Source organism: Barbatula barbatula (assembly GCF_947034865.1).
Source record: "Barbatula barbatula genome assembly, chromosome: 12".
NCBI lineage: Eukaryota > Metazoa > Chordata > Actinopteri > Cypriniformes > Nemacheilidae > Barbatula > Barbatula barbatula.
In genome coordinates this window covers 13,301,478-13,327,885 of record NC_136775.1, presented here as the reverse complement: position 1 = coordinate 13,327,885, position 26,408 = coordinate 13,301,478, and the positions used below count along the sequence as shown (strand labels likewise).

The 26,408-nt window shown below is 39.2% G+C and overlaps 1 protein-coding gene across 1 annotated transcript; it reads right to left on the bottom strand.

The window, feature by feature from the left end:
- Window positions 1-2,802: 2,802 nt before the first annotated feature.
- Window positions 2,803-18,493, bottom strand: pitpnc1b (phosphatidylinositol transfer protein cytoplasmic 1b). Its single transcript, XM_079470536.1, has 10 exons — window positions 17,975-18,493; window positions 15,036-15,184; window positions 11,693-11,781; window positions 11,516-11,523; window positions 11,325-11,396; window positions 9,259-9,351; window positions 6,612-6,767; window positions 6,259-6,322; window positions 6,025-6,111; window positions 2,803-5,248 (listed from the first exon to the last, which is right to left on the bottom strand). The coding sequence occupies exons 1-10, from the start codon at window positions 18,020-18,022 to the stop codon at window positions 5,088-5,090; spliced, it is 927 nt and encodes a 308-aa protein (XP_079326662.1). The 5' UTR covers window positions 18,023-18,493; the 3' UTR covers window positions 2,803-5,087.
- Window positions 18,494-26,408: the final 7,915 nt, after the last annotated feature.

The window sequence follows — 26,408 nt, the reverse complement described above, 5'->3', positions numbered from 1 at the left end:
GCATTTGCTTGCATGAAGGGATGCTTGTGCCTGTGTGTGTCGTTTGGGGGTTGCTCCAGCAATATAATTACCGTTCATAAATTACCCTTGAGAATCCTTTTAACCCACCTATACTTTATTATGATAATGATGTTTAGAGAGCGAAACGAAAAGCATCTGTATTCGGGTCAGATAACGGGGCATATTTTCTGTTCTCTGTCTTTGATAGCTGACCACAGAACTGCAGATAATCTTGATTCTGAGAATTTTTTGCAATTAGTGTAATGTTAAAATCTGTATGGTCTGTTGACATTTAATGGCTGTGTAACACTATGCAGATGGTTGCCCTTTATATAAATGCCTTTTCTGAGAACTAATAAATATTATCCAGATTGTAGTAGATATCCTGGCCTAGCCTATTTAGTGAACCCTCTTCAGTGAAATGGTAAATGCTACTTCATAATTTTGGAATTCTGTTGGTTTAGTAAAACAAACTATAGAGAACATTAGCCAGAAACACTCCTGTTTAAATGTTTTAACACTACACATACAGGACGACAAAATGTAACCAACAGGACATTTAGAACTTAATCAAAAAGTTACATGTATCAGTAACATCTTTAAGACAAAGAACTGAAAGAGGAAACGCTTACTTGAGTAACTGAAGTCATTTGAATGCAAATCGAGGCAAAAAGCTTAATTTACTCATTTAACTTCAGTACACACGGAACACTGCGTTTCCCCACGGACCACAATTACTGATGCACAACCTGCTAAACTCTGGACATGTTCTGCAAACACAGAAGACGCTGCAGAATAAATTACAGAAAACTATACAGAGGGCAGAGGTTTTAATTTCTGCTCGGACAACCACGAGACTGCGACAAACACTGTGGGTCTCATTCATGAAACATGAGCAGAACACATTTTTGTGTAAATGGTTTGTAAAGTAATTCTCGGATTCATGAAAATCCGTGTATTTTCAAAATGTAACGTTACTGCTCCATACCACTTTCTGTATTCTTTTAGACAAACTGAAGACACTGCATTTTAATGCACCGTGTATCATGATCCTCTGCGGAAAAGTGCATTCAGTCAGAGTGCCTTTTCGGTTACAGCAGCACGGGAGTGGAACTCTGTCCCTCAGAATATCAGAGAACTCATCACATACACTTTGTGCATAAGCATAAAAAAAACTGTCTCATAACACATCAGACATCTCAGCATAAATAAGAATCTAAACCCAACTTGCTGCCACTTGTGTCTCTGCTGTGTCAATGTGTATAATATGAATTCCTTTTTTTAAGGTTGACAATTTTAAGATCTGTCCATGGACAGCAGATGAAAAATAGCCTTCTGGCTAATTCTGGTGCATTTACAGCAATGTTCATTAATGTACACTGTCCCTATAAAATAAAATAACGTTATTTTACATGTTCTTTGCTCTTTCTTTTATAATTTTTTTACTTTTTAACTTGGGTTAACTGGTCTAAGACTTGAAACCAAGCTGGTCGTTTTCAGAAGAGCAACAGGTATTATTATTTTAGCTGCAACGATTTGGTTGACACAGCTTAATTGATTCATTTATTTGGTAAGCATATAGCCTATTAGTCTCGTATGCATTTATGCAACATTATGAAGCCAAACCAGAGAATGAACTCTAGAGCATTCCAGCATTCCTTGATACGTAATTTGCGTAGCTGTAATTCATATTCAGGGTTTATGCTACTTGTGAATAAGCATTCATGCTGTTTACGAATGATAGGGATTCATTAGCATGCACACATTTTCCCATGAGATCTTAGGTTTACGAAGTATTTGTGAATGTGGAGAGGAAAGTTTTTGGGAAGGCCTGTTTTACGCACAAATTATTTTCAATTTCCTCATATATTTACGATTCACAAGTTCGCCTCACATATGGGAAGAGGGTTGTTTAGTGGTTCCTGCGAACTCTGAGCGCCCGTGCCTTGTGCGGGGAGAGGGCCCCGGTCTCAGGTCATTCCCCCCTAAAATTAGACTGATGGTGAGGAGTTGGGGTGGAGGAGGGATGCTGCGAAAATGTAGAGAAAATTAGGGTAAAGTGTCTTGTCTATTTGTAGTGGTTTTCTCCAGAGCTAAAAGATGATTGGCGAGATTGGTTATAGGAAGACAGCCGGGTTAGTTATCTAATTGTGAGATTGGTCAAGGAAAGCATGACACACCGTTGGACCACCCCTTTAAGGACTTCAGCCTAAATATTAACAGCATCTAAATATTAATAAAAAGTTCCCTAAGACTGAAACAAATGGGCAAAAAGTGGACAACTGCTTTTATTTGAAAACATTGACTGCAGAGAACAAGGTAACCATTAGTTCTCTTCTTTCCCCTGAAAATCATTTACCAAGCCTACTTTACACTAGTTGAAGATTTTTTAACCATCAAACTTTTCTGGTATTATTTTATGTAATAAACAAATTATAGATGTTCTTCAAGAGCAACCCAGAAAAATGTTCTTATTAGCCACATGTCTAACAGGTCTCAAGACCGAAAGCATTCAGACAGCAGATCACGACAGAAAGACAGTATGGAACAGTATGTATTTAAGCAGCATGCTGCTGAAGAAATTTAACCAGAGGACATTATTTATGATTTATCGCTATAATGTATCGGCCTAAATTTAGATAAAATCGACCAATACGATCACATTAAAAATGGCCATTATCAGCCGATACCGATATGGCCGATAGTTTACCGCGCATATATATTTAATAGTACAATTTTTTTTCTTATTTTCTCTTGTGTATTCTGTACTTGATAAATCGATGGAATATATTGAGTCAATATTTGGAATTTTTTAATTATCGCATTGGACAATACATTTTTACAATCGTACAAAAATGTCTGTGTTTGGCTGCTATTTCGAGTGCTCGAATTTTGTTCTTTGAAAACCCCATTCAGATATAAAATCAGCATTTGACACATAGTAAAATTACCACAGTAAAATGGATTAGAGAAATATTGTATGGAAAGTTCTTATAATACACAAAATTCCTATTTGTTTTATTCATAATTAACCCTTTTTAGCTGCCCAAGGTTAATGTAATGCATGTGTGCGCCTTTTTAATGGTTTCAAGTCTGCTCAAGCTACTATCTAGGGCACATAATGCACAGTAATTAATCGTTTAGTTTCAGCAATCGACCAGTCGGCCACATCAATGCTTTTTAATATCGGTATTGGCATTAGCCATTTAAAAACTCATGTCAGTCGACCACTAGAAACAGGGAGGGGTTCTTGACTCTGTGTTTATGGCTTGCAACATGGTGATAGATTTGTCTTATAGTGTTTTAGAATAAACTAATGTCTTACACTTCCAGTACATAAAGAACTACTAGCTACAAAACAGTTTTTTCTCTTGTTGGTCTGGTATGCCACCTTTTTTTTACTACGTAGCCCAACAAGTGTAAATCAAATATTTTTTGTGCAGATATTATATTTAATATAGTGAATAGTGTCCTTCAAATGATAGCATTTAAATTTATGAATGAAATCACTGCTGTAAAAAAGTCAAATGTAAGGCATTTTATACCACTGTGTGCCATTCACTGTACTCCATTCGATCTGGCTTCAAAGCTCAGTTGGAACAAACCCCTACGTTAAGCAAAGCCTCAATTATCATTCTAAGGTTATTAACGCTAAGGATTTTCTTAGCTTAAAGTGTTTATTGAAATTGCCTAAAGATCTTTAAATCTGCCTGCACTAGCGGTCCTGCCTCAGAAGCTTTGTTCTAATGAAATTTATACATCAGAAATGTTCTCTTGAGAGAGATAGACAAAATAGGATGTGAAGCAGGGGCAGGAAGCGCGAATAGTAAAAATTTAAATGGTGAGAGAAGCAGAGTTTTAGCAGAACAGCCTGGATTCCTTTGAGTGCTACTAGAAGACTCCAGGAAGCGTGGATTCAATCTCTGTCTTCCACATCCCTTCATCAGTAGGATAAAAAGGGGGAAATAAAACACATGCAGTGAATGCATATTGCAATAGCCACAGGAAGAAACAGCGAGGCTCTCTGTAATTTTATGTAATGAGAAAAGGAGAAAGTGACATCAAAAAAGCAGTTCCAAAAAGACTTCCAACACTCCTTCAAATAGTCTCAGACTTTTGTCTACCCTTTATTGAGTCTTTTACTACTCAAATACATAAGGAAGCGTTATGTTTTTGCTATAGCATACCTTTAACTGAAATATTGTTTAATAATTCAACTTCCCTTTGTTCCCTTCAATATGATTAACTTCATGCTTTTTGGCAAGATACTTGCCCAATACATCACAAGATGATGTCAGTTTAAAGGTAATGTGTGTAATTTTGATAAGATTCACTTTTTTCAGAGATAAAATAGCCATTTGTAGCTTGATTTCCTCAAAATGGCAGACTTGTTTGGACAGCCTAACACTGATTCTGAACCAATGAGATGCATTTGGTGCCGCTAAGGGCACTGACATTACAAACTTTACCTTTAACCTGACATTAACTACAGACAAACACACTATAGAACAACAATCCCATGTGTAACGTAAAACCCTCATATATTATAATCCATTCATTTGTAGTCCTGTCACCCTGAGTATATTTGCTAAAGATGCTTAGGTGGGCTGTGTGAACTATACGTTCGGTTACATTCTGTCACTGTGTTGATGCAGGGTTAAAGGATACCCCTAAAAACCACTAACCTGCCCATAATTTCAGCTAGCCACTTACATTTGCCATAATCCACATGATAAGGTCTCACTACAGTCTCCTAGTTCTCTCATGCGAACATTATTCTGCGCTCTTGTTGGTCTGTTGAACAAACCGCTTTCTAAGTCCACGTGGTGGCCATTATGGCATGGTGAATGTTCAGACCTAAGACAACAACTTCTCCAGGAGGAAGCCAGAAACTATTACATAATCACATATTTGAGACGTTCATATTTGGTATACAAAATTAAATGTTTTTCTATTCGTTCTTTCTTTTGCAATCCAGAATTCTGATAGGTGAATGGTCTGTCATGGTGTCCACGGAAAGGTACTAGCAGTGGTTGTAACAAATCTGGATTTATGGAGTTGTTGATGTTTGAACAGGTTGAGGGGTGTTACTCCGGAGTAGAGTTTAATCTGACGGCACTCTTGAGAGATGACGGGTGGGATGAAGTGTCTGAAATGTCTAGGGTCTTTACCCCCATCTTTTTCAGTGACGACTCATCCGTAACAGAGATGGAGCGTGTGAAGGCTGGGCGGAGTGGGGGAGACGAATCTATAAAAGAGACAATTGTGGTTGTTATGGACAGAGCTGTAATGTGTCTGAAGAGCTTTTGATCGACACAGATGTTTCTGTTTCGGTATGCTAACCAGGCTGCAACAGCAAGCTTAGATGAGTCATGACTTCCATATTAACAATAAAGTTACCTCACAGTTGACAGTTTTGACCATCTCTGTCAGACTTTGAGCATCTTCATGCAGTGTAAGTCTTTCACCAATAGAGGGCACTGTGAACACTGGAAGATCTCATGCATAGCATTGGCTTCAGAAGTGAGGACACCTTGAAAATCTGATTCAAACGGTACTGCTAAATGTGCAAAGTCTCTAATAATCAAAATAGTTATACCTTATTTAAAAGGTAAATATTGTTATTAAATTAGAAAAATACTAAATTTAAACGTAGTAGTCTCAGACTTTTGGACCTGTCTGTATGGAACCTGCAGACATATGCACTTGCTACCAAAGTTTGGCATTCATGGTTGACTTATAAAGCTGCCAGGAACACAGAGGGAACAGAACTCATAACTCATCCATCACTACTGCCTCAGCTTCAGTGTGTAAAATCTATCTTTCAGAGTATCTTTACAGTTGCCTGGATTTCTTCTACCTCACACACGAGGGTGCATCTTTCGTCTGTGAAGTCTCACATTATTTATTTATTCATGGTTCAATGTATGTGCTTCTCCTCTCAGATATTTAGTCCCTGCCTTTCACTCCGCGCTCCAACATCTCACAACACTTTTCCACTTTCTCTTTCATCATTTCTGTTACCTGTGCTGTTCATATCATTCTTCAGTTTGCTGTTGGTTTCCTCTTGCAGTTTCTTCTCATACTGCCTCACCTCTTCGAGCGTCATTCCTGCATGCACAAATATTGATCGTACGTTTGTATTTGCAAAGAAAGTAACATAGCACACAAGCAGCTTTTCAGCGCTGGGGGATCATGATTCAGACGTATAATTAACAGATCATGCGGGTAATTGCGATTACAAGACATTACATTTACCATGCCACTCGTCAATCCATGCTATGGCCTGTCTGTGTCCCACCAACAGAACGTCACGAATGTTCTAAGATGAAATCATAACACACCTCAATATGATGGAATTGCAGGATTGAAAAGAATGATGTCAGACAGGGCTATTCGTTTTTATTCCTGGTGGGCCACGTCCTGCAGAATTCATTTTCAGCCCTGATCAAACCCTCCTGAACTAGGTATTGAATTGAACTAAAATTTATATGGAATGAACATGTTTTATATTTGTATACGCCCCTCCAGGAATTACACTGAATAGCTCTGTCGTAATGTATGGCAACATTGATATCCCCTGTCATGAGAAACAGCATTTTGATCAGTACCCTGTGGATGAACTCCTCCGTTCTTCCCTGGAAGCCGTAGATCTCAAAGCTACAGGTGACTCTCTTGTAGGAGCACATGATAGGTTTACTGCTGTTCCTCCAGCCATCCTCCAGGGGTCCCCGACCTGTTTTCTCTGACACCCATTGGCTCATATCCTGTTAAAGCATCATGAAATCATACATTTCTGATATTTTAACAGGTACAGTTGGCACATTGCTGAAAATCGCAATTGGCCTAATTGTAAGTGCTCTGGGCAATTTCTGTTTACAGAAATGCTGTATAATAAACATAACTTTGTCTTCAGAGGTGTATAAAGACCTTACATAATGGAGCGTTTTTATTCTATTTATTACCTGAGAATGAGCTATTTCTATATACATACACCACGCCACGGTTCTCCTTGAATGGAATTTGCCATATTGTTTCTACAGTATCCCTAAACGGACAGACTGCTCTACAGAGTGCGTAAATACATTATCTCCTTTGGCAAAGACGTGATGACCGTAGTGCTTTGAAAGAGGGGTGGAGTGAGCCCTTGGTTGCAATTCGCAACCTCACCACTAAATGCCACTAAGTTTCATAAACTTAATTTTATTATTGAAAACTTTATCAAAAAGAAAAGTTTAAGCTACTCTATGAAATTTGAAGTAAATTTCAAATTTAAATCTGAGTGGTGATTGGGTGGAGTATGCATCCATATCATCAGTTTCTGAGTGTTTCACTGCATAATAATAAAAAAACTAGCTCGATCAATCGGTGTGCCATATTTACATTTATTCATTTAGGATTAACATGTTATGCATGAGAAAGTAACACATCTGTTGTCTGTTTGGCTCTTGTTGTTGTTCATAGACATGGCTGTAAGTGTGCATTTCCTCAGTGTAACTCAAGTGTTATTTACATTTCCCTATGACGCAATCAGAGCTGGAGTTTCGATTTGCTGCGGCCTATTAACGCACAAAAAAATATGTTTGTTACATTTAATATCGGAGAGCTTTGTAAATGTACCACTGGTTGAATCCGGTTTTCGACTTATTTAATGTTAGACACCATACCAGTTTCTGTTGATTTTACTGTCAAATCAATTAATTCAGATGGTTATGTGAGATTTTATTGTCAATAGACTCAACACTACTCTTTTAGTTTTGTTTTTTGAGCAGACATGCCACTGTAACTGCTTATCTCTGCATGGCTATCCATTCTACTGTCTGTGTATGCACTGTTTTGTGCAAATTAGCTGTCTTTATGTGCTTATTGGAACACATATTTTATGCAGTCTCCTCCCTCTTGCCATACTCTACCCACCCACATTTTCAGAGTTGACTACGCCCCTTTTTTAGAGCTCTTTTTAAATCGGAGGTGTTAAAAAAGAGAGGCGACTCACGGCACTTTATTGTGGATGCACAAAAACTTCTGAGTGAATTGTTTGTGTGTGTGTGTGTTTGTGTACATTTGTGTAAATGTGAACTGTGGATAGAAGGGGATGGACAGATTATATCTATGTCTACACTAATAATAGTGAAACAACTTTGTGTTTGTGTGTATTACGTGCTGACTGCAGGTGTGACATTACATTTCACAGCCCATCATTTGGTGGAAAATTCGCTTATTTGAGGCTGCGTGTGTTCGAACTGATATCCTCCATCAGAATCAGTTCTTTATGTTAGGGACGAGTGATACTGTTTATTCTTTTGATACCAAGCACTATGGAGACCAATAATACAGATATTGATGTTGATGTTGTATCTGTTCTGTCCTTTCAAAACTTGGGATGTGTCCTCAGTTGCTTTTTTTCATAAAATAAAAAATACACTGTACTTTTATATGATTAAATACTGTGTTGTCAAAGAAAGTTGACAAGCCCTTTTTAATGCTATTATTGGTTAGATATTTTCAATACACGGAGAAACCGTTTCGGAAGGACAGAAGGGATATGAATATTCCCTCTATTAAACTAAATAAATAAATAACTAAAATGGCCATTTAACAGTAAATCTGAAAGCCGCCATAAACATTAGTCCTGTATAGACCATTATTAAGAGTAATATAATATGAAGATGATAAACTTACAGCTACTTGCAGATGTTCTATTTTGAACACATTTCTTTTTTGATGCTGTATAAAATCACTAGTTTGAAAAAGTCAAAAATAAAAAATCAGTCTAGAAATATGCCAAGTAAAGCCCTGCTCTTAAGAGCCGAGTGCGTGTAGAAAGTTCTGAGTTTCTTTTGTTTGACGAACTCTGATAATAGCTTGCCATCGCTGCCTTCAACTCATTGTCAACAAGTCTGAGCTTGTCTTTGGCCTATCTCGACTGTTTCGTTTTCTTTTCATGCCGTAATCCCTTGGATTTGGGTATCTCTTTACTCTGCATGTGACAGCTGTGGATACGAAGCTCCGCATGACTAAGTATGTGGGTGTAGCATGCTTCACTCTGATGTATTGTTTGACCACTAAAAAGAAGCAGATCTGAATAAAATGTACCGCTGAGGAACATGGAGTCTTGTCGTTTCTGTCTGCATTTAAACATTAGCTTTACGGGTATTTGCACATGCATGAGATGGCAGATACCAGGGAAATAGAGCAGGCGGATGGTTGTTGTGTTTTGACATGTATTTATTCATATTTGAATGTGTATGTATGTACCTCTGATTCCTTGTAATGCCTGTCAGGGATTGGATCAGTCAAAATGTCCAAAAAGCAGACGCTGTCCTTTGGGGTGGGTTTATCGTCAAACACCTGCACAAGAGACATCAAATGGCACAGTCAGACAAATGCAAAACTACATTGCGGTTTTCTGTTTCCTAATGCTACACTTTCTGATAAAAGCAGAATAACTGTGAGGAGAACAATTGCACTGGTCGGAGAAAAAGGGAATCTGCTTTGCTGTAGTGCCTGGAGAGCTCCGTTTCTCTTGGCGCTCTTAATATAAATATCACACGATTCCACCAGTTAAACATTCTCTAGCACATTACAGAACCTTGACGCAATACGTAACAAAATGCCGTGGGCAGAGGCTTTGAATTAATGCAAAAAACATGGAAACAACGACAGCGAAGTCAAGCCTTCTACAGGCAGAAGTACTGAATTATGCAAACTACTGCAGGCCAGTGGAGCTTCACTGTCAGTCAGTGCAGGCCAGTGGAAAAAGAAACCCACCACATAGCACGCCTTAACATTAAACAGATTGCCTTGACTGTGCAGCATTGCAGGTGCTGTTTGCACCCGCTGGAATGCAAGAGAGAAAAAACAATGAGAAGCAATAAAGAAAATGAGCGCGATTCACTCATCTGTGACCGCTCTCTCTCTTTCTTTCAAACGCTTTTATAGTCAATGTTTTTATGCTGTGTATGGGTTAAAAGTAAAACTATTTATTTTCTGTGTTCGCTCATGAGATAAGCTGTAATGTTTACTGTTTCCATTCACCTGACCGAATGTGGTGGCATACTGAAACTTGTGGTGAATGCGACAAGTAAACATGCAACATACAAGTAAATGAGAGGTTTTACTTGTGACAGACACATTTTTAACACGTACTCATGAGTATAAAATGTCAGAAGTGCAACAGGGCATTTTAGGTGGTCCTCACACCCTGTCTACACCGAACGCGAGTGGTTCGACACGTCACGACAAAAGACATTAGAAACGCATTAGAACCCATTATAATTTGCTATTTTGTCCACACTGGATGCGACGCACCAACGTGACAAACCCATTACGAACAAGCAGGTTGTCATGTCGCGTCCGGTGTAGACACGAGTGTCACTATGGAATTAAAGGCTTATTCTGTAGGTTGTAGGTTATTTGTTAAAATTAGTTTACTACATTACTTTACATAAGATAACAATGAACAATACAAATCTCAATCTTAAATTGATTTGTATAATCTGTTAACATTAGCCTGAACAAACATTCAAATATCAACAGAGATTACAAAATGCTTTGATAATATTTTGTGCATTGTTAGTTTCATGTAGCTAATGCATTAACTGATGTTACTAAATGGAAACTTATTGTATTGTGTAACTATTAAAATGCGATTGGGCCTTTTTAATGTTTAATCTTAAAATTATTTCGGTGTCAAGGGATCAAAAATATAATTTGAGAACAAAGTCTGAGGTGGGATCTCACTAGTAAAACTGTGTGTTTATATCAGTTCTGTTGATGGATGATATGCTGAGTGAAAGTTGGATCAGTTGGTGGATTTTATTTCTTTGGAACATATCAATAGTAAAACTTACCCGCCGCTTATTTGTCTCTCTCTCAGACAGACTTTCTTATTATAGCTTTGAATCACCGTTTTGTGGCAGGTTGGGTCTTGTTTAAGCTTTAGTTTTCATTTCCTAATAACAGAGAGTACTTCAGGGCACAACTGCCTCTCTCTCTCTCATTCACCAAACACAATCAAACACATACACAACAAACCAGTAATTATAATAACAATAGCTTCTCCACTCCAAAAATAACTCCAACAAATGAAAAGTAAATGAGTAGTTTACGGTGGCCTCTTTGTTGATGAAAAAGGCAGCTGTGTGTATATGTTGACGTAATGACCTGACCTCTCCTTTTGAATGTTTTAGAAACAGACGCTAGCTCAAAGACCCTTACAAGGACGCGGTGGCTACGTGTGTCACCGATGAAACGTGGTCCTCCTTTAAGAGGATTATCTTCTGTGTGTGTCTTTGTGTATGTGTATTGCTGTACTCACTCACATTTTCGCTGCAGCCGTTGTCGTTCAGAAAGTGTGTCTCAATCTTGACTTGAAGCCTTGGTAGGAAGGAACACTAGTGGGATGAGCAGAGAAAAAGAGAGAAATGGGGAGGAGTGATTATGTCACACATTTGGCGGGCATGTGAGCCCAAACAGACTTCACAAATCAGTGCAGATGTGAGAGAATACTCACTGTGTACTCTGTGGTAAAACGCCGATAGATGGATGGAGAGAAATGCAGAAGAGAAATGGGGTGTTAAATCACGACTGGATACTGGTGCATTTAGAAGCATATGATACATATAGGTGTCATGTGAAGAGGCAGGGTAATATTGTGTAGTGTTTTTTGCTAGATGATTCTTGAACTGACCTGTTATGGTGTAAGGATAGAAATTCCAAGCTGTTTCTGTCACATAAAAAACCATGGGAACAAACTTTCTCATCCAGGCGGGCAATTTGCTGAACAAATACAAAAAGGGAAACATGAGAACAGCAATATGACACAAGAGACGCATTACACAAACACATAAACAGGTCAGTTGAAAGATAAGCTGAATTCACAGTCTTGACAAAGTGCTGGTTTGGGCAGGATAGTTATGGCCTGGTGAGGACACCTACACACCAACATGACAAGCTAAATATCAGCACCCAAAGCACAAATCGTGCTGTTTTGGAAGGTTGTGCTACATGCATTCCTCTATACACTCTCAAAAAGGAGATTTTTGACTTAGATTTAAATACATTAAGTGTCGTTTTGTTTGGATTGTGTGTTAAATAAATTAAAGGGACAACGCAAGGAGGAGTTATGCTGTGTTCACACCAAACACAAATTGAACTATTTGCGTGAGTAAATTACACAAAAAGTAAATGCAGAGAAGCCAATAGATGCAAACTCGCAACGGGCAACACACCCCTCACTTACATTGCATTATTTATACAATACATTGTATCTCAGTATGTGCAACCCCCTGGGCTCGAACCCATGACCTTGGTGTTATTTTATATCTTATAGTAAGATATTTTGGTAATTAATTTTAGTTATGACCTGGGCCACACTGTGGTGTGATATTTTGCTACCCAATTAAATACCAATCATATGTTTTATGTGTATCCAAATGTGTTTGGGGCCACCGTGTTTATTTGTGTGTGTGCTTGTTTTATACAGTGAAAAGGTTAGACAGCCGTCATAACATTTATGTGTCTCATTTCCAGGGCTGTCTGGTACCAACAGTTTCTCACAAAAACAGAATGAGAGAGTGAATGAGAGATACGTGAGACAGAGATAGGGTATGTGATATAGAGAGTGAGATAATGAACTCAACACTGTAAGATAAGACGGCACAAACAGCAGTTCAGATTTACGGCCTGAGGGCCTTAGTGATGGATGGATGGACGGAGAAGGAGAAGAGAGGAGCAGAGAACATGTAAATCATTCACGGTCAACCAGTTGTGTCACACTTTCTCACTCTCCTTCTTTTTCCGTACGTGTAGTGACAGACAGTTCCACAGCATTTTTCCACCCGGCAACTGTCATTACATTACAAACGCCTAAGCTGTTTTGATAACATAAGTTAAATTATTCATAATTACAATGTAGCAGTTCAGCATGAAGTACGTGTAAACAGGACATTATGATCTCGTCTGTAGTGATATCACCATTTGAATTAGACTCGCATGCGCCATGATAAGATTTATTTGACCATTAGGAACTTAATGCTCTGCCCTTTTGGTCTTTGCTAACACATTAATGGTTTGAGAAATTTGTTTTACCGCTAGAGGTGCAGTAATTTATATTCACTACACATCTAATGATGAATGTGTGTGTGTGTGTGTGTGTGGGGGGGGGTCTTTCGTCTTTATAAAACGAGAGTTTAAAGAAAAAAACAAGCAATTACAATAAATGTGTGGGTGTATGGGAGGACATCACACTGAAGGTGTACATGATCATCTGGAGCAGTGTTTTACAACCTGTTTAGTCTTACGTAACCCAATAGCCCCACACATAAGAAGTACCCTTTCAGCATCACCAAATTTACATACAGATTTTTTGGACCCTCAAGCCATACTTCAAGCAAATAAAATATAATAATTATAACAGAAGTTTTCCACCAAAAGTTGGTTTAGTTTGTTTTTTAAAGAAACTTATCTGTGACCTACTCTATCATTTTGAGTCATGTTGACCTAGAAACATTTTATGCACTGAAGTAGAAATCTCCGCTTTCAAATGACACAATTATTTGTACTCTAAAACATTGCTGAAGTATACTCATTTAAATGTCATTCATTTACATATTCATGAATGTGTGATTCATCAGTTCGGAAGTTACATTATTTGACCGAAGTCGTTTTATACTTTATAAAAGTAAACAAAGAGATCAGTAACTAGTTGTGTAAAAGAATGTGTAAAATATAAATAGTGTGCAGTACTCTTTAAATTTTTTCCAACTAACTTCACCGCTACGGTGGTCATTGTAGAACTGTCCAGAGCTAAATGTAACATAATTTGACAGGGTTCCTCCAGTCAAAACGCTGATTGGCCGATTAAAAGAGATGATATTTTTTTGCCAATTGCATTTTCTTTAAAAATACTTTCAAATTCTAGATTTATTCACCCATATGTGATTTATTCACCCATATGTCTGTCCATATGTGACCTCACCATGGTTTCAAAACAATCATTTTCTATACACTGTTTCATTGAAGCAATGCATTTTTATTAATGATTGTATTTTATAAGATTTGCATTCAATAAATGATTTGTTGAATTTCGATGTATGTTATTTTATTAAATAAACAGTTTATTGAATGGGTTTTGTCGCATTTAATGAAATCATATGGGACATTGATATCTAGCTGTTGATCTTCATAATTCAGTCTAAATTCGAAATATTGGAGAGGCAAGTTTAGCCAAGGAACGGAGCTTGTTATCAGAAATAATCTACAGGCACTCTATTATTTTACGAATGTTTACCGGAAGTAAATGGCAGTCCACAAACATGCGTATGCGTGTTCACGTTTGTTTATGTTGTTGCTTTTGAAACAGTCTAAACATAAAGCAAAAATGTTTTAAACAAAATAAAAATGTTGAGATCTCTGCTTAATATTGCATTTCTTCATAAAAAACGAATAATCTTTTCTGGCTCTGAATTATAGAGTACATCAGATACTGTATGAAAGATAATTTGTTCTAATTTTTATAAAATGTTTATTTATTTAAATTGTTCTTGTATATTACTTGTTCTTGCTTGGGTAATATTGTAACTAAACACTTTCCTGCCAAATAAAGTACCTCAAATTGCAAATGAATTGACTTCTTTTCCTTAATCAACTTAGAACCAGTTGGTTAAAGGCAATTGCAAACGTGGCCCAGCACTGTTCTTAATGCTACTTTAAAAAAATGAAACACAGCTAAATCTACACTTTCCCGAGAACCTCTGGAATGTGCTTTAAGTACCCTGGGGTACACAACCCCCTTTTTGGAAGCCACTGTTCTGTAGAGCGCTTCAAGCCAAGGTTTGAACACAGCGGTTCTGTTATTCTGAGCGTTTGCTGGAACATGAGCTCTACAGGAAGTCGAGGCAAAGTGAGCGACGGGGCTGTGCTGCATGTGTAAATGCGTTGACTGCAGACAGTCATCAGTAATCATTGGCAGGTGGATGATGTAAACCGTGAACGGAACTGGATGGCTCTCTATAATGTGTGTACGTGCTCACCTGTTGAGGTAGATGCGTTTCTCTGTGATCTGGCCTGATCCATGTTTGGGGTCTGTGCAAGGCTCATTGCGGACGACCTCCACCCCTTCACCTCCTCCGCTTTGTTCATTGCTGTGCTTGCTGATCATGTACAGCTGACCGATCTTGTACTGAGAAAGAGAGATTTCAAAAAGACCAGTTGTGTTTTTTATCAGATGCGCAACAGTGCACCCTACACCAGTTTACTGCAGGCAATGAAATCTAGCTTTTGCATGGTATAAAGATAAAGTCATGGTATAGAGTTAAATCTGGGTTCATTAAAATGAAATATCAAGATAGCAGCTGTTGTTCTCATGTCATTCGAAATTTATGACTTACTTTCTTATGCAGAACACAAAAGAAGACATTTTAAGGAACCTTGGTAAACAAACAACATTGTCCTTCTTTGACTTCAATTATATGGACACTGAGATCTTTCTCAAAATATGGTATTTTGCGTGCCATAAAATAAATAGTCGTATATGAGTTTTGAATGACATGAGGGTGAATAAATGATGACAATGCAATATATGTAAAGTAAGGCTAACATAATGCTGAAATCTGAGTAATTGCGTTTTATTGTGGCCACAGGGTGTTAAGAGCAGCTTGAATCTATGTACATAAACGTTGAGAAGCTAAGCCAAACAAGCAAGTTGTCTGCAATGCAATGTATTATGAGCATGATGGATAAATGACAGGTTACAGTTTATGCATAGTTGGTAATAGTTCTTGGAATGGTTGTGAAAGGTGAGTGCCGTTAGCAGTCTTATCGCCTGGAGGCAGAAACTGTTCTAACCTCCATTCATGACCTTATTTTTATTCCCCATTTTTAGATGTGTGCTTCTTTGATGAGATTCTTTTAAACACTCCTCATGGTTCTTATCTTGGTGTGCCTGATTTCTCATCTTACATTTTTTCCAGATGTTGATCCAACAAAGAGCGCTGATGTGTTCTACATTTTTCCACACATTTGAATGGAGCACCATGCTGACCACTGGTGTAGTTGGGGCAATACGCGTTGTTTGTGTATAACGACTTCTGAATATCTATATTAGCGTATACCCTACCACTTGTTTTGCTGCTTAATAACATCTCCCAGCAGCTTTTGTGGTTTCTTTCCCTTTAACTATTTCACACTTTTTTTTTAAAACACGCTATTCTTTCAGTGTTGGCAACGCGCCAGAAAAGGAGTTTGTCCTGTTACGCTGGATTCAAACGGAGTGTTAACGCTTCTCATTTACTTTGAATGGGTAACGTCATGCGTTGCCGAACTGGATTCACTGGCGTTACTTCATTGTCGTTGCTTGTGGCAAGAAGTCGAACATTTCTCAAGCACCACCGCAGGCGTCAGCCAATTGCGTTCATGCAAGACCGGTGAACAATTTAACTGGCTGTTGTCACTATGACGATCGTGTCGGCCACGCTACGAACACGCCTCAAGCGTTAACGCTGACGCCTTGTGTGATCGGAGCGAAAGTGACTGATAGAGACCTTTTGAAGCCGTCAGGTAACAATATTATAAAACTGCACACTTTTTGTCAAAGTCTTCTAACCGGCACTCTTCTTTCCCGGCTCGAGAGAGATTGACACTGAATTTACGCTCTCTTGCTCAGCTTGATCTCTTTATGATATTGAGATGCATCACGAATATTTAATATCTGTCACAACTTTTAATACAAGATTTATTTAGACAAAGTAACATCTGTGTTCTGTACCAAGTAAAATCTTGAAAAAATGTTTCTGCGTAATCTAAAAACATATGCTTTGTAAAAATAAAGTATTGTGGTCAACTGTACTGAAATAGAAAGATTTTTTTCCAATGATATAACTTCATAATTCAAGCATAAGTGAATATATATATATATATATATATATTAATAAATGCCATATTTAACGTAAAAACTAATCATGTTACTAAAAAAAACAACAGACTGACTACTATATTTTTGGCCATTTGGGGTTGTGGGTAATGTTGTATAGTATAAGCCACTTTTTTGTTAGGAACACCACTGATGCTGACAACTTTTTCCTATGTCAATACCGCTCAAATGCTTTGTGTTCATTTTGTCGCTTTTCTCTCGTGTAGCATCAACATGGAAATTTTTGCAGACAATTTTAAAACCTCATAAGTGAATTGCCCCAGCTTATTTTCCTGGAATTTCACAACGCATCTGTTCATGACCACTATGGAAATGTGTAATAACGTCAGAGGAGGACTTGTAGCCTAAAAGTACGAATAGTGTCACCACAAAAGGGAAGGCGGAGTATTTTCTTTGGAAACGATGCAGTGTGCTGATCATTTAGGTTACAGACAACTTCTAAGTTTGAATGTTTGGTCAGGTATGCTTGTGTGGACTTGTCCGGTCTGAGTGAGTGGAAGTTCGGTGCTTAAGGGAGGTCAAATCTGTACATTCAAAACTATTCTGACCCTTTTGCAGAAATCCCAGGCAGTTGTATGAAAAGCTCTTGTGCTTTGTTCTATCCTTGGGCTGAATAACTCAAGTCTGTGCTTGGAATGTAAGGACGTAACTGGTCAGACCTGTTTAGGTAAAAAAACTACTAATACAGGGTTAGTTCAATGTAAATAAAATGTGCATATCATTATCACATACCCGCTGAAGTGAAAACAAATGCTTGAGAAGTTTGGTAGCTGTAATAACACAACCTAGTCAAACACAAACTAAACAAACATACTTAAGTTTGAAACAATCAGTTTAGTTCTGACAGGATAAGGCATGACAAAAATAAGTGAGCGCATGCGTTAACGGTTTGAATACTGCTGTTGTTCTCATTGACATCTGTTTAAACAGAGAAGAATAAACATCTTGATTCCCTATGTATTTACTTTCATACACACAAGTCAAAGGGATGCTTTACACACACTCGTAAAGCAAAACACATGTTAAAGGTTACAAACTTACCTCATCGACAGTAAGGGGCATGCATATCCGATACTCCTTTACGAGCATGTTTCAGGTTTAAAGAATTTGTTTTAATCCTCGTCTCTCTTTCTGTTTCAGACAGACTGTGTGTCTGTAAATCGCCTTTGTCCAACTTTCAAATGAACCACAGTGAGGGAAAACTTAAGCAGTCACCGTAAAGCAACAGCACACTCCTGAATGCTGCTGTGTCACTTCTCAAATCAGCCTTCCTTTTCTGTTTGATGTCGCACCGTGAGTGGTCTGGTAAAACTGTGCGTAGACAATCCAACGTATTTATTGTACTGCTGTCATAGTCTCTCTTTCTCTATTGTCTTGTTTCTCTTTCAGTCTGCCTTTCTCCTGCTGTTTGGAAGCATTAATTTACTCCCTCCCTCAGTCAACATTCAGCTCTCCCGCTCTGGTTTTAATTTGTCTTTAATGTGATTGCGAATGTAGATTTGGCTTTGAAAAGCGAAACTGAAGCTTCCTGTCTGCGCTTCTCTTTCTTTTGCTGTCACTGAAAGAAAGCAGGCTGCGGTTTGCATGTGTAACCTTGCCATGTTTTTGGCCCCTCCTTTAACCCTCCCTTCTCAGTTCTGCATTCTTTTCCTACTGTGCTTATCTTCTTTCTCTCCTCCCTCATTCATTCCACCCCTTCCCTCCACCTGACTTTACTTCTGCACAAAAACTATAGCTTTCCTCTCATCTGTTTGATCTCACTCGCATGCTTTCTGTTTTTTTGTCCTGCTCTCTCGATGTATATCAATAAAGCTTTACTTTGCCACACATCAAGCAACCGCCGTGCAGAATGCTCTCTGGTGTTTTAACCAGCTCAGTTTGGGGTCAGAGGGTGTGTTTCTTATATAAGGTGGGGGGTGCCCGGTCTCCACTTTGTTTACTTTGATGCACTACATGGATATCGAAACCTGAAATGGTCTGATGTGAAATGACCTACCCATGAAGAAAACTGCTTAATAAACACACTATATAATGTTTTAATGGTTCACAGCTGGGTTTAGGGTTAAGGTTGGAGCAGATAAAATGACATGAACTTGTTATAAAACAGTGAAGTCAAAGGAAAGTCACTGCTAATGGTTGTAAGGCTTCAACCCCTTCTAGCCTGATGTTAAAACAGCTCTAATGACGCAATTTCGAAACCCAGGAAGTCTTAATGTTACAGTACGTTTGTCAGGGGAAGTCTATAAATTTGTATCATACTGTAACAACATTCCATAAAAAGGAAGGAAGGAGGCGGGAACCGGCGAACGTAACACAACATTTAATTAAATAAACAAACAATAAAACAGACTTAAAATGCATACAAATACACTAAAACACAACATAGTCCAGGCCTGGTCCTCTCTCATCATACACTCCTGTTGATCGTCCTTTTATGCTCCCGAAGCTCCTCCATGAGAGATGCGAGACCGGTGCACGCACAGCTGACGCTCTTTATCACTCACGTGACCGGCCTGGCGCCTTTCCCTCACAGCTCTCGTCCCGTCCTTCTCGCCACACATACCTTCCTCAAAAAATCCAGCTCTTGTTTGCAACAGTAATGCTTAGCAGAGTAGCAAGTCAGTGTATGTACACAACAATCTGGATATATTCCACATATGGAATGCTGTTTTGGTTTAAGTATGACTGGTATAACTGGATCAGACTAAAGAAAACCTGTCTTCCTGTAGATGGCATAGAAAAGAAAACAGGAAAAGTAAGGCAAACTGAACACAGCAGGCTTTTGAGAGGTGGTTGAGCATAGATGTAAATAAATATTTATGTTACATTTATTTTACATTCATACAGTATATATATTTTTTTATTTTCAAAATAATATAAAAACGATGGCTTAGACATGCCAGGTTTTTGTTTGTATTGCGTTGTTTAAAGTATTGGATTGATTGATTTAAACCTGAAGTTAAAGGGATAGTTCACCAATTGTTTACCCCTTTGACTCCCATAGTATATATTTTCCCTGCTATGGATGTAAATGTTTGGTTACTGACATTCGTCCAAATATCTTTCTTTGTGTACAAGAGAACAAAGAAATGTATACAGGTTTGGAATAACCTGAGGTTGAGTAAATGATGACAGAATATTTTGGGGAACTATCTTTTTAAAATGTTCAAGAAGAAAAAGCAGAATAGTTCACACACACTTCATGACTGGTAGGCTGAATCTTTCGCCAGCTGAGAGCACTGATTGGCTGGGACCTTTACTGATATTTCTGAGAATCTCTGCACACACTGGGATAAAGCCCAAACCCCTGTTGTTCACGATGATGAAGAACTTTCCAATCTTCTTGTTGAGCTTCCATCTGACCCGCCGAATACCTCCTTGAGAGAGAAAGAGGGATCTTGAAGGATGCAGCATCATACCATTATTAGCGTAGATGAAGCTGTTCAGTGAGAGTAATAGCTTTTAAAAGGAATTATAAGTCATCAGAAAAATTATCTCTGGGAGTGTAGGCCCATGCATCATAGCAAGACGTTATCCCCATGAACGCAACATTACAGAAACCAAAACAAGCAGGATACTGAGCTTAAAAAAAGAATTATTAATTGAAAAGCTTTAGAAATTCACAAATGCGGATCCTTGTGAAAAAGAATGCTGGGTTTGCGCGCTACATTACTTATAACGAATTTAAGTTTTACACGGGCTCGGGAAAAGACAGTATTCAGTCTCACTGCGAAATAAATATCTTTAAGAGGAAGAAAATGTATTCAAGAAATGAAATGTATGGGATTTGAACAGAGCCTATCTGCGAGGCCACCGTAAAGGATTAGCCCTATACTTCTCAGAAGGTCAGTGACAGCTATTGTGCAAAACTTGGTTATTTTCTATTACAGCTCGGACTTAGAAAAAAATTCAATCGTCGTCGAGGTCTCCCAGTGCGAAAGGAAAGTCTGTGTGGCACTGAATAGGGCGCTCACTTTCTCCATCTTCCCCCAGGCAGTCTTTCTCTTTAGTTCCTCTATTAGCTTCTTCTCTGCTTCTCCCTTGCGTCTAGTTGTTTTATCCGACACTAATGCCAGATGCAGTGTCGTAGTCGGTATTATTGTCTCAAGGCCTGCATTAACCTTCAGGGTGATTCCTATAAGCCCTATGCACTTCTGGCAAAAATCCTAAAATGTCCAGCGGCTCAATTCCGCCATCTACTATTAATTTGATCGAAGGGATATTTCTTTATCAACTCCAATCAGCGTTTGTAAGTATGGAAAGAAACACCAACACAGACAGAGAGGGAATCGAGAGAGAGCGTAGCCTTTGCGTTCCCCAATCTGATGTAATAGGATTTACGTTATCATTGTTTACTCATCTGTTGTGCTCTGAGCTATAACTCAAATAACAGGACACATATACAAAGAGAGAGCAAAGGACGCGAGCATAAATTCCGCTAAATTAAACTCTTTAATGCGCGTTCACTTCACATTTGTCTTGGAGTTATGTGCCAAACCATATCTGACAGATTAACTTGATGTACAGTACTGTCAGCTGTACTGTAACCTAACAACTATACGGCAGGACCTTCTGCTGTCTTGCAAAATCATTTTGACACCGTGTTTTATAAAGGGACTGACTAAATATTTTATAATGAAACATTTATGAATGAAAACAAACAGCTACTCGGGGGATTGAATTAGGGAAAGTTTCACAGTGGCTGGTATGTGCCAGTCGACAGAAGATCTGGTAGATGCCAAGATGGGATGATTCGCATCCAGTTTGAGCTCTTGCAGAGAGATGAATGCTTCTTCGTCTGAAGACAGGAGAAACGGTCCAGAACCATATGCTTAAAAAGGCTGAACAGCATTTCATCAATAGCGCTGCGTCACGCTCTGTAATGTTTGTAGACCTAAAACATTGACTATCAATCATTCGAGCCCACTAAATAAAACACGATGAGTGTCAGTATTAATCACGAGTTATTGAGCTGGTTTATTAATCAATGTGCGTTTGCAGATAAAACGGAAAAAAATACTTGTCGCATGTCTAGTGATTCTTTTATTACCATCATCTCTTATTAACTAGAAACTCTTTATTGATAAACCAGCGTAGTCACCAGTCGGCTCAATACACGGATCATTTCCTCGGCGTAAGTAACGGTAACTCGCCAATAAACGCGCGCGCGCGCAAACGATCAGTGCGTATTTTGCGTGTTCACGCCGTTTGAATACACGCGTGTCTATTAGCGTTCGCATGTCGACGGACGGTCATTGTAACGGAACGACAGCGTTTTACTCACTAGCGGCGATACGGCACCATTGATTCGCAGTCCGGGATGACGAGACGCGGAGGGGGCTGCGAGGGGCATGCAACAGAGGACCGAGTGGCTCTAGTAAATATTTATATTGCATGATTATATGCCAGGGAGAGGAGGTGTGTATGCGTGCCTTGCGGGGAGGGGGTAGAGACAGAGAGACAGGCAGAGGAAGAGACCTCACGCCACCCAGTTATTAATATTATGCCACACCGCTAAGTTTAGCATTCAACACGTGTCGCTAGTGATGGAGAGTGAGGGAGAGAGAGAGAGGCGGGAGGCGCGCGCGCGCGAGAGTGAGTGAGGGAGGTTGATGGTTGCTAGGTGACGAGGCGCATATACTGAATTTTAACAAAAGAGCGGAGAAAGAGGGAGAGAGAGGAGGGAGAGGGAGATAGGTAGAGAGAGCTCGCGAAAATTGAATACATGTAGAATATAATATATTTCTAGGTGTATTTTCCCCGGAGAAACCGCAAAAAGGATACCTCGAGGGGAATGATGTGAAGAGAATGGAGGGCCGAGGGGGGACAGGCGCGTGAAAAACACAGTAAGTAACAGTTTATTGAATACCGCTGTGCTTCTACATAGACTTGACTGGAGGAAAATGCGTGGAGCGGGGACATGCCACTCACAGGGCACCGGGGGTTCCGGTTGAGGGTACTTTGATGCGCTGTATGTGAAAGATGGATGGCACGCGATTGAGCGATGGATACGGTCGGCGCGCGCGGGGTTTGACCCTTCTGTCATTGCTGCACGCGCGCACATATGCCAGGGCTTATAAACCCACTTGTTCCTCAATGAAACATGCGCTCACGCAGTACATACTTCGACTTTTCTCACACTCTTGCCGCACAGATGCGCGGACAGGTTACAGCAACATGCAGAATCGCCTGGAAACGACACGGAGACACGCGCAGTCTGCGGGCACAATTAGTGCCTTCCATAAAAAACAACAACCGCAAAGCAAGTGAATATTAAAATGTGTTTAAAATGCTGCGTGCGCGGTACAGTTAATGATCATGTCGCTGTGGCGCGCTGTCAGACCACTCGGTTCCAGTTGTGTATGTAAACTGCGGATTTATCCATTTTACCGAGCACAGTTGTCAGCGTGTTCATGTGTGTCTGCGAGAGAGAGCTGGTACTCTTGGCATCTCGGCACCATGCAAGCTTATTTCAACATTAGCCTGGAAGAATACATTTGAGAGTGTCGTTTTTATTTGTTCAACGGGAGGATGGGAATTTAAGATTCTAGATGTGCGCTGTCTATTACTGTAATTCTTCAAAGTCTGGTGATTTGCTTTTTAATAGTTGAGTAAGAAATCTGTAAGATTTATGAATAGCGCTCATTATGTTAATTTCATATGAGCCCGCGATAGGCCAGCCGTTTTCCTCGTGCGATATGAATCAAACCGTTGGCATTTAGATGAAGCAAAATCGTTTATATGGGACTACCGCTTTATATTCCATAATAAGTTTTATTCCCTCCTTGTGCTTAACTTATTAAAGCTTATAATGATGGAGCCGAGTATCGAAGAGGGAATACTCTAGGTCTTATGTCCACCAAAACAGGCCTGATATCAGTTTTAACCCCTACATATCAAACACAGAAAACATTTAAGTTCATCGAAGTTACAGCATGTTGTGAAATTTGACCTCGCTGTCATTTGTTTAACCTTACACTGTGCTTAATTCCTACCCTAAAAGTAGGCTGTGAGATGTATCTTAATGTGTTCTCTTGATGAAATGGGCAAATAGTTTGGATACTTGTCACTTGAATCATCATGTACTGCATGCACTCACATGCACTCACATACACACACACACACACACACACACTGCAGTACTGTAATGCGCACAGTGATGTTAATGTGTTGCCTTCAGTGTCAATACAGCTTCACTCCAGCAGTCTGTACAGCTGCTTTCCAGGCTTTTACTGTAAAGGAGGGGGAGTGAAAAGACAAAAGATTATGGAATGAAAGAAGGCTTAACGAATAATGCACAGAAAGGAGGATGTAGCTGGAAAGGTGTCGATAGAAAAGGACACAGAGGGAAACATGGTGGGAAAAGGAATAGCTAAACTGAAAAGCTTTGAATAAAGAGAAGTTAGCAAGAGGAGGAAGAGAAGAACGTGGTTGGAGGGTGCAGGCTGAGAGATGAGAGTAGCTTGAATCAACGTTTGCATTTCCCTTTAATATTTTCTCCTTGGTTTTCAGTGCATTGATTCTTTATCTTCTCTTTTACCTTTGCTCTCTATCCTCTCTCTCTTTTCGTCCCTGGGGCTTTGAGGCTCTAGAGCATTCCTGCTTTTTTAAAATCGCTGTTTTTTGTGCTCTCTTACTCTGCCGGATCCTCAATCCCCGTCTCATCAGCATCTGTTGCCTTGTTTCTCCCTCTCTTTATTAACTCTATTTAGTTCACATAGCTGTGCTGATAAGTCCAGTATACCTCAAACTGCATCCAACTCCCCATCCAGTATCCCCTGTTCACTTAAATGTGACTAATTATGGTAAAGCTCATTAACACAGAACATCAATTAGTCTTTAACAAGATCATAGGCTGGTGTGTGAACGAGATTACATTGCTCCTCACTCTCCTGGCTCCCCAGCGGTTAGACTGGACTGCTATTGATAAAGGCCACACTAATTTACATTAGACCTCAGACAGACTTTGGGTTCTCAGGGTCAGATGGAAAAACTGCAAGCGCATGGGACCACACAGTCACTTAGACATTCAGGCCTATGTTTTACATACAAACCAGGACGAGATGTTTCAGCTTTATGGTGTTACACAGCAGAAGCTGAGCCAAAGGGGTAGTAAAGTAGCAGTATGAGAAGAAGTAGAGTGTTTCTAGTATATTTTGTGATGGTAAGGTACGTGAAAACAAATATAAGTGTTATTTAACAAAAGCTGGAAACATTAGCATGTTAAGAGGAAATGAACCACTGTTAACAGAGAAAGTGTACCACTTCGGCATCCTGTTCAGAACAGCCACGAGTTTGCACAGGAAGCCGAGTCCTCCCTTTCCCCCATCTCCACGGTTACTGTAACCACGGATATTTCGGTCTAACTACAATTGCAGGCCTTTACAGTTACCACGGAAATCCCTGCCAGACCTCTCTCACTTCGAATGCACTATTCACCTGACAGCTGAATCTTAATCGGAGTTAATTGGAGCTCACAACATCCTACAGTTCAGTCTTCTCCAATATCCAATCAAAGAAGAGTCAATATAATGTTATTGACAGATTTAAAATAACAATGGCTGGATATCATGCCAGCGAGGCTGCGCTTTTCCCTTGGGAGGGCTGTAGTGATAAGACAGGTATTGTGATTCTGTTTCTGTGAAGTGGAGAGGGGCTGTTGGCTTATTGCAAGGATGTGTACAGCAGCTGTTGGGTGAAACAAGATGAGATTCAGGGGCAGTGAAATGGGACGGATAATGGTGGACCAGGCTGAGGAGACATTTTAGGCTTGATGTATTCAATGTGCATATTGATTGCATTGACAGATTTCTGTCCAGTAATGGATGCAACGTTATGTTAATGAGAAAGAAGGAAAAGAAAGAAAACATGCTTTTTAAGATCTAAACACGAACGGAAATACTTCACAGATATGATTGATAGTATTGTCAGAGTGCATTCTTGCAAATTTTGCATAAACGGTCTTGTTTTGTATCTGGGTGTGTTTTGTACTAGCAAGTAAAGGCTGGATCACATGACTTTTATCTGAACTGATATACTGTTTTATAATGCTAGGCATCACACAGTCGACATTGTAAACAGCTAGAAAAGAAAACACTGGGTTGACACACTAACTGATTTACATTTAGTCATCTAACAGACACTTTTATCCAAAGCAACTTACGGAGAGTTCACGGAGCAATATGCGATATGTCATACAGGATCAATTATACAATAGATGCTAAAGCCAGACCAATACCTGTTGAGAGAAAGAGTTAGTTATTTTTTTTCATTTGTCTGTCAAGTATTCACAGAAGATACATACTGTGATACTAATTTAGCCTTTCCATGCCATTCATAACAGAACTTCTTCTATCTTTAAATAATTTCACAATTAAAACGGTGTTCATTACAAAATGTGACCCTGCTTGTGAAAACCCAGCAAAAGTCTTTCATAAAATCATCCTACAACATATTCTGTGAAAATATAACAATA

Excerpts from the sequence above, each read along its gene's own strand:
- pitpnc1b (XM_079470536.1), bottom strand. The coding sequence starts at position 18,022 with ATGCTCGTAAAGGAGTATCGGATATGCATGCCCCTTACTGTCGATGAG. Across the intron at positions 15,185-17,974 it reads TGCCCCTTACTGTCGATGAG|TACAAGATCGGTCAGCTGTA; the intron begins GTAAGTTTGTAA and ends TCTCTTTCTCAG. Across the intron at positions 6,323-6,611 it reads CGGAGGAGTTCATCCACAGG|AACATTCGTGACGTTCTGTT; the intron begins GTACTGATCAAA and ends ATTTCATCTTAG.